At 42.4% G+C, this 8,833-nt stretch overlaps 1 protein-coding gene across 2 annotated transcripts; it reads left to right on the top strand.

Annotated features, from left to right (window-relative positions):
* The first annotated feature begins 381 nt into the window (after positions 1–381).
* LOC311065061 (ADP-ribosylhydrolase ARH1-like) lies at positions 382–8,369 on the top strand. Of its 2 annotated transcripts, XM_084085257.1 has the most exons (4): positions 382–509; positions 5,728–6,060; positions 6,760–7,132; positions 7,768–8,369. In XM_084085257.1, exons 2-4 carry the CDS (start codon positions 5,736–5,738, stop codon positions 8,174–8,176), a joined length of 1,107 nt encoding a protein of 368 aa, XP_083941383.1. In that variant the 5' UTR covers positions 382–509; positions 5,728–5,735; the 3' UTR covers positions 8,177–8,369. The 2 variants fall into 2 exon arrangements, with proteins under 2 accessions (XP_083941383.1, XP_083941382.1); XM_084085256.1 differs by lacking the exon at positions 382–509 and having other exon boundaries at positions 5,725–6,060.
* Positions 8,370–8,833: the final 464 nt, after the last annotated feature.

Raw genomic sequence — 8,833 nt, 5'->3', positions numbered from 1 at the left:
TTCCCCAACACCACTGAAGTGCCCTTGAGCAAGGCACTGAACCCCAACTGCTCCAGTGGAGCTGCGTAGTGGCCAACAGTATAAGACTGTGGTTGTACTAGTCAGCTCCCAGGTTTTAATGTGTCTGTCTGTCTGTGTGTTTCTATGTGCAGGGCGTTGCTGAAAATGAGCACTTGTGCTCAGCTACTACCCTGGGTAAATAAAGAAAAAAATAAATCAGGAAATGATTTTTTAGGTTAACCATTGTCAAGTCTTTTGCATGAATAGCCCCATTCACAGAGATTTCTATAGGCTGTTACACTACAGTACACACAGAGGAAGTAGGCTATCCTATCAACTCAATGACGGGTGCGGCTGCGCTGTCAATCATTAGCCTAGTGATCAGAAGTGACTCTGAAGACAAGTTGTTTTACCGTGACTGAGGTGTTTGTTTTACCGCAACAGACTTTCTCTGATTTATACTCCTTTCTACCATTCCTTTTTGGTCCTGTGTGCTTCATTGACCAGCAGTAAGTTATGTTTAGTTATATGTTTCACCGTTATTATTGCTGAGATTACACTCTTTTCTGTAACTTTGTGTCATTGTTTGATGTGCCGATCTAACAGATTTTGATTGTCGATATAATATTTTCTTATACATCAGGATGTAAGGATCATTACTTTAAAAAAAAAAAGTATTTTAAAAGATCCTCTCTCCCTATCACACACTTATGCCAGTGTGCCAGTGAACCCTGCTCCCCTGTGCCAATGTTGGCACCCGTGCCTAAGGTTACCCCTAAGGTTACCCCTGGTGTACAGTTAGTATAGTCAAGTCAGGTGTTACCCCGCTAAATAAATGTAAGGCAGACATAAGTGTAGGTTATAAAAATAGCAAGTATTATTATGGAAAAGCTTACAAAATGGTATTTTCATTTAATTGCATCTATATAAATGGTTAAAAGTGTTGTGAGAAAATATAAAGGGAAAAGACTGGTACAAAAAGTAGAGTAAATCAAACATAAATCAAAGGGAAAAGGAACAGCGGTCCTTAAAGTGCCACTTGTTCATAAGGTGGATCTACAATCAATGACAAAAGCACATTGGTCAGTTAATAATATGCACATGGCATGACATCATATAACATCAACACAATATAATGAAATGCACTAATGCCATCTACAAAATGTCACAGGTACATTACAATAGGCAAACCAATAAAAGGAATACCTTACCATATAGCTCTTAAGTTTATACTCAGGTGTCACACAGGCAAAACCTCCCTCTCAACAGGTTATATACACACACACACACACACACACACACACACACACACACACACACACACACACACACACACACACACACACACACACACACACACACACACACACACACACACACACACACACACACACACACACACACACACACACACACACACACACCACAGAACAGGCCCCGTCTCCACCTGTATCTGTTGAGCAATGACATTATACATGAAAGTTAAACACAGTGTTACACAAACAAACCAACGCACATATATCAACCCTTGTTCACCTTTGCACATACATATACTCACATTTCTTCTGTTTAAACGTTTAAATGCCACACCCCAAACAATGGACCGGCACGACAACAGTACCGTGGAACAGACCTGACAATATATAAACATTTCATTGTAGACCATACAAAATACAACAGTAAAAGTGAGGATACAAAACAGAACCAAACAAACAGGCTTACCGGTTAACAGGTCAGTACTCAGCACTCAAACATCCCTCTCAACAACACGTTACCGGCAGTGTTGTGAGGACCCACAGATTATCGACCTGTTTGCTGCCTGTTCAGAACCCTCTTAAATATGCGTCTCACTCAGGACGTTACCCTGTACTCTACTACCCTCTAGGGGCTACATTCACCCCCCCCCACAAGTGAATCGTCACCCCGACGATTCACTCCCAAATGAAACAAAAAAGGATTAGAACCATTACCCACTTCTACAGGACCTCCCCATTGTCATACTCTTACTCTGTACGTGGGGCCACCCTTGGTTCCCCTGACCAGGGGAGATGATAAGGATTCGAGGGGCGTCTGCTTTGCATCTCAGGTCATCAAGGACCCCTTTCTCCTTCTGGAAGCTGGAGTAAACCTTGTGCCGCTTCTCAAAGTCGCTCTCCAGGGTTTTCTTCAATAAGAATGAGATGGCATCATCGGTCTTGCTGTCCTGCAGGGCCCGCTGGAGCTCCTCCTCCACCTGGGATTGCAACCTTGACACCTGCTGCTGGTTCACCCTGTTCTGTTTCTGCTCTTCTCCAATCTGCACTTCTCCCCCTGAAGTTGTTTTATCTGTCTCTGCAGCAGGTTCTTGCCTGCGGTGGCGGCACTGGTGCCCTCTTGCGAGTCAAAGTGCCTGAGCCTCTCCCTCAGCGAGCGTATCTCCGCCTGCAGGGACACACTCTCCTCTTGTGCGAGTAACAACTGGTGCTCTAGTTTTTGGGGAATAACTGTGGGCACAGAGTCAGGTGTAGCTTGGCTACCTTGGTCATTAGAATCACACAGATAAGCAATATGTCTGGATTGGTTACACTGAAAACTAAAGGGCTGCTCCTCTGAAGAATACCTGTATCTATTAACTTGCCCAGGTCTCTGCACCCCACTTGTGTATACACTCTGTTTCTGTAAGGTTGAAGCAATCTGATTAAATACCATGGAACGGTCTGAGTCCTTTACATTTGAGACCATTGCCCCCACCTCCAACATGTGGCTCTTCACACTGGGGGGTTCTAGTTTTTTTGCTGCTCTGTCTCCTCTCTGCCTTGCCTGTTGTCAGAAACGACTGTAGCCTGACTTTCCTGGCTAGTTCTCTTACAATAGCGAGCTATATGTCCTGCCTGGTTACAACAAGAACAGATTGGCTGCCCCTCTGGAGACCATTGGTACCGGCTGGCCTGTCTAGGCCTCTGCATCCCCCTGTTGTACCCACCCTGTGTCCCCAGAGTTTTAACCAGCATATCCAGTTGCTCCTGCTGTTCCATTACAACTGATGTCTGTGGGGCTCGTGGAGAATTCTGCTCTTAACAGGATGTGCTGGATTCTTTATACTACAGGAAACTAAGGAGTGATCCCCCAAAAAGGGTGGGCATTCTACGTTTGGATTGGATAGTTTAGAAATGCACGCCAGTGTCATAAGGCGTGCCAAGTGGTTGCCATGGGTGTTCTCAAGTCTGTTAGGGCACACGTGGAGCCAAGACAGCAAGGGTTAAGGGGTGCATGCTTTCTAGTAAAAAACACCACTATGCATACGGTGCAGACAGGATGTGGAAACGGGTGGGAAAGTTCAACAGTTGACAGTTAAAGTTCAGACAGTTTGACATTTACCTTCCACCCATGCATTCTGTCTTTTACACAATTCAGGGCTTTAGTTGATCAGGTTGATCTTCTCAATATGATATATATCATATTCTCATATGGTGAGATGTCGCACTATGGGAATTTCTTTTGCATCGTGACATTTGAATATAATAGAGGCCCAAAAAAAGGTAAAGTCATTTTAGATGGATGCTTGATAATATACGTGCCATATTTTCCCATCAGTCCGCTGCCAAATGTGTATCATTTTGGGGGTCCTTCACATGAAAAAGTCTGAGAACCACTGAGGGAAGTTGGGGTTCGTTCCCCTGGCCGGGTCATACTGTACCAAAGACTATAAAAATGGGACCCAATGCCTCCCTGCTTGGCACTCAGCATCTAGGGTTGGATTGGGGGTAAATCCCTGTGACGCACTAGCGTCATGTCCAGCAGGGGGTGTACTTGTTCATCAAGCTGGGCCACATGGCTCGGCAAGGCTTACATACTTATACCTCATATCTACATGAATGAATACCACAGAATGCCTGCATTACAATTGTTAACATCTCTATCTGGAATAGAATTGACACTTAAAAACTGTACTTCCCCCATCCAGGAAACGGGAAATGTTTTGTTCCCTTTTCTTCTGAAACGAGAACTAGAGTTATGCACAGAGAAACAAACAGTGTCAGACAAAATGCGATCATTTTTTTCAATCCAATTCCATGTCATTTTTATAGAGCTTTAACAAATCATTTCACAGCTAGATGTCTTTAAAGTTACAGACGTCATTTATGTATGTACAGTGTCTCTCTAGAACCATAAATTAAATCTACTTAAACTGTGTATTGTTGAGGACCCAAGGAAGTGCAGTGTTGAATATGAAGTCAAAGTCAATTAACCACTTGAACCCTAGCATGTATAAACAAACAAACAAACATTCATTCAGTGCTCTCAAACTAGTCAATACTGTATGAAGCCATCTACAAAATCTATGAAAAGGTTGAATATACAACACAATAAAAAATATATGTATATGTGATAGGGGTCCCTGCTTCATCTCTCTCAGCTAAGGGGTCCTTGGCCTGAAGAACTGCTGTTTTGACGCCATCTACAGTACAGTAGACATAACCTGCCTGTGCATGTTATGGATGTGAAATGTGTCTCATCTTTAAATCATTTTTGCACACTAGCTTTTCATTTCTCTATCTCTCTCTATCTGTGAAATAGCCTTGAGTAAAATCCTGCCAAGGGCACCAAATTGCTCAGGGCCGGCCGGCACTGAGATATGATATGTTGACAATCAAACAAGTGCCATTAATTGCCCCCCACCAACCACAACACACCTGTCAATTGTGTGCCTTTACCATGATGTGCTCACTGCAAGGAAGCTGATGAAAGGAAGGGACACGCTGGACGCCGGGGATGTGCCATGACACTCATGGATGGGTGGCAAACCTCGCACCGGAGGTTTGATGAAATACATCGCAGTGAATGGAGCCAGCTGGACCAGCTCATGAACAAACATTATTTCTGAACGATTGCAACCTTTATCATATAATCGGTTCAGGAATATAAAATAAGACATATCACAGGTTGTTTTCTAATCACTTGCTTTTCAATGTGCACAGTACATAATTGTATTGAGGCATCTAAACAGCGGCAGATATCGCAAGCTTTGATTGCCGGACAGGAAATGGTGGACAGTCTCGCGATACTTTGGCCGTTCAGAAACATACTTTGTGCTCTTTAGATACCTCTATAACATTATACAGTGTACACACCGAAAAGCAACACAGCAGAAAACAATGTGTGATATGTCTTCTTTTATTTTCCTGAGACGAGAATTTTATAAAGGTCTCAATCATTAAGAAATAGTGTTTGTTCATAAGCTGTCCAGCCGGCTTTCATAGACTCCAATGTCATTTCACCAAACTTCCGGTGTGAGTCTGCCACCCAGTGCGAAGAATCTGCTGCCTGGAATTATAGTTTGTTGATTACTTTTGATGCAGTAATGGACTTTTTTCATTCTTTCATTTTTTTTTAGGTATAAAAAAAAGTCTTAGAAGTCCTTAAATTGTCACTTTGCTGTCATCTGGACATACACACTTATTTTTTGATGCCAATATTGTTGTACTTTTTTAAAGTACATTTTGATTACCGGACTTTTACTTGTAACAGAGTATACATTGCAATATTAATATATTAATACTTTTACGTAAGTAAAAAAATGTAGTACTTTTTGCATAACTGCCCTTCCTAAAAAGTAGGCCTATTGTTTATGGCCTGACAGTATTAGTCATGTGAAATCATGCATTGAAGTTTCTGAGTGTTTTGCCAATTTAAAATATAATATAATTCTAAATTAAATGTTTTCCTTTTCTTATGTCCTCCGTTAAGGAGTCATAATGTCTACTGAAATCCCCTTGAAGGAGAGGTATGAGGCCAGCATGGTTCTGAGCGGTGCAGGTGATGCCCTGGGTTACAACCAAGGCGACTGGGAGTTTGAGAGTAATGGGGAGTCTATTCATCGGCAAGTCAAAGCGAAAGGTGGTTTGGCTAAGCTGGATATCAAGGACTTTCCGCTCAGCGATGATACCATCATGCACTTGGCCACCGCGGAGGCGCTGATTGAGGTTGAGGGCAAGGATAAGACAACCCTGCCGGACCTGTGTCGGGAATTGGTGGTCAAATATGTCAACAGTATGACGGACATGGACGAACGTGCAGCAGGTATCTGTACATTACTTCAATTGGAAGTTTTTTGTGTGTTAAATCTGTCACATCTGTCACAGCAGAATAGGTTTGTTGCAGAATATGAAACAAGAATGGGCATAGTAAAATCCTCACTGATAATTTAACTCTGAAAATGTGCTAATGGAACCAAATAGATACCTGATCACACCAGCATGTATGGCAAGTGATATGTCACTGTCACATATATCTATGTTGTACAATTATACTTTGCATACATACATACATACATACATACATACATACATACATACATACATACATACATACATACATACATACATACATACATACATACATACATACATACATACATACATACATACATACATACATACATACATACAAATGGAAACAGAAAATAAATGCAGTATGGTTTGCAGTTAGTCATGAGTAGTTCGTATAACTAGGTTTACTTCCTTTTGCTCTTTCTTTTGTCACAAGCATACTTACTACTACACCCCACACATACTACTACACCCCATTGCTTAAGTTACGCATGCAAATTATGCAAATTAATTAATTATTTTACTTTGACAATGTCTCTGTGACGGCACTTTAGAGACTAGTCCCGTCTTCACAAATCTTACATCAATCAAGATCATAGCAATAGCATGTGACAGAAATTGTGTATTTAATCTTGAAAGAAAATGTATTTTTGATCTCCTCCTTCTCCAGGGGTGACCTGCGAGTCTTCCTGTGAGGATCTCGAGGACAGAATGAAGAGAGGAGACTACAACTACAAGATGCCCTTCAACCCCAGGGGTGGAGGCTGTGGGGCGGCCATGCGTGCCATGTGCATCGGCCTGCGCTTCCCTGACCCAGAGCAGGAGCGTCACCTGGTAGCAGTGAGTATTGAGAGCGGGCGTCTTACTCACCACCACCCCACCGGGTACCTGGGGGCCTTAGCTGCAGCACTGTTCACGGCTTACGCCGTCAGGGGCAGCCCGCCTGTGGAGGCCTGGGGCCACGGCCTCATGGAGGTCCTGGAGAAAGCCAAGGCCTACATCAGAGAGGCAGGCCACTGTGTAGAAGAGAACCTCAAGAACTGGTGAGTGTGAAGAATAAGATAAAATAATAATTATATTGTCGCTGTCGGGCAGAAATCAACTTAATAAATCAGTGCTATTGAACACACTTTACGTCCGTGTGTGGTTTTTACAAATATTGAACCAATGCAAAGTATCAAAAGGCACTTCTGACTAAACCACCTAACTCCATTGGATCCTCGAACTGTCGGTCAAACCACCTAACTCCAATTCCAATTCACTCCAATTTTCTGTCTGACTTTGTTTACTTGGACAAAACAACTACTGTATCGCCACATTCACTGGTCAAAAGCCTCCTAACTCCACTTGAGCTGTATTGGGGTAAAGGTATGATAATATATAAGAACACATTCAAGTATCTGACACTATATAAAGTCACCATACCAACTTTGATGAGGCAATATTGTGTCGTTCTAAAACATGTTTCTTTTTCATTTCCTATAAAGTTAATATTTTGGACATTTGTTTGGTTTCTGCCCGACAGCAGAGATGTATCGTCTATACATTGTTTTTTTATTCATATTTTGGATGTCGGGAAACTCTGTTTCTACTTATTTGTGTGTTATTAATAGCAGATGTTTTATTTAAATGTCAGTGGTAGAGTAATAAATTCAGCATTCACTGATCCATGTTATAGGGCCTACTTTAAGGAATCTTGGGAGAACTACCTGACAAAGAGAGGAATCCTGGATGGGAAAGCTGAACAAGCACGCTTTCCAGAATGCTATGGCGTGAAGGAAAGGGAAACATTTTACCGGGAGATTGCTTTCCAGAGCACTGGCGGTGCCAGTGGTCACGATGCCCCCATGATAGCTTATGATGCTCTCCTATGCGCTGGTGACTCGTGGGAGAAGCTGGCCGATCATGGGTTCTTCCACGGTGGAGACAGCGACTCCACAGCTGTGATCGCTGCTGCCTGTTGGGGCGCCATCTACGGCTTCAGAGGAGTTCCAGAGCTGAACTACAACAAGCTGGAGTACAGGGAGAGACTGGTTACGGTGGCACAGAAGCTGTTTGAGCTGAGGAATAAGCCCTTTAATGAATAAAGCACGCCTGAAAATATTGTAGAAGAGAGAAATACGTGTTTATGTTTCTTTCTTTTTAACTGAACTCCAGTCTCCTTGTTATAATGTTTTCCTTTTGCTTAATGTTTTATGTAAAGTACATTGAAGTGCCTTGGTGAAATGTGCTCAACAAATGACATCATGTAAAGTGAAAAATAAAAGTAGATATAGCAAATTCGAGTCACTAGTCATTTTATATACTTCACTGTACCATCCAAAGTCAAGTATTTGATTGTACTCATATCTCATATCTATCAGCTTAGTGGTGTTGTGGTTAGAGCATTGGTTCTCCCCTAGGGGTCCTTGGGGGGGGGGGGGTCCAGCTACTTTAGCTACAATAAGTTACTAAATTATGAATTAGCGTCACAATAATTTTAACCACTTTAACCATAGTGTTATACTTTGGCTATGATTATAGCGCGCTATGATTTTGCAAATCTTTGAATATATATAAGCGAACAAATCACTGTTACAAAATATGAGATAAAGTTTGAGAACCACTGGGTCAGAGTGTCCGCCCTGAGATTGGGAAGTTGGGGTTCGATCCCCCGTCCGGGTCATACCAAAGACCCAATGCCTCCCTGCTTGGCACTCAGTATCTAGGGTTAAGGTTAGGGTCCCTGGGACATACTAGCGTCA

This window comes from Gymnoscopelus microlampas (genome assembly GCF_963454915.1).
Source record: "Gymnoscopelus microlampas genome assembly, chromosome: 17".
Lineage (NCBI taxonomy): Eukaryota > Metazoa > Chordata > Actinopteri > Myctophiformes > Myctophidae > Gymnoscopelus > Gymnoscopelus microlampas.
Note: the sequence above shows the minus strand (reverse complement) of the source record. Positions and strands in the feature narration are given on the sequence as shown.

Excerpts from the sequence above, each read along its gene's own strand:
- LOC311065061 (XM_084085257.1), top strand. The coding sequence starts at position 5,736 with ATGTCTACTGAAATCCCCTTGAAGGAGAGGTATGAGGCCAGCATGGTT. Across the intron at positions 6,061-6,759 it reads CATGGACGAACGTGCAGCAG|GGGTGACCTGCGAGTCTTCC; the intron begins GTATCTGTACAT and ends CTCCTTCTCCAG. Across the intron at positions 7,133-7,767 it reads GAAGAGAACCTCAAGAACTG|GGCCTACTTTAAGGAATCTT; the intron begins GTGAGTGTGAAG and ends TCCATGTTATAG.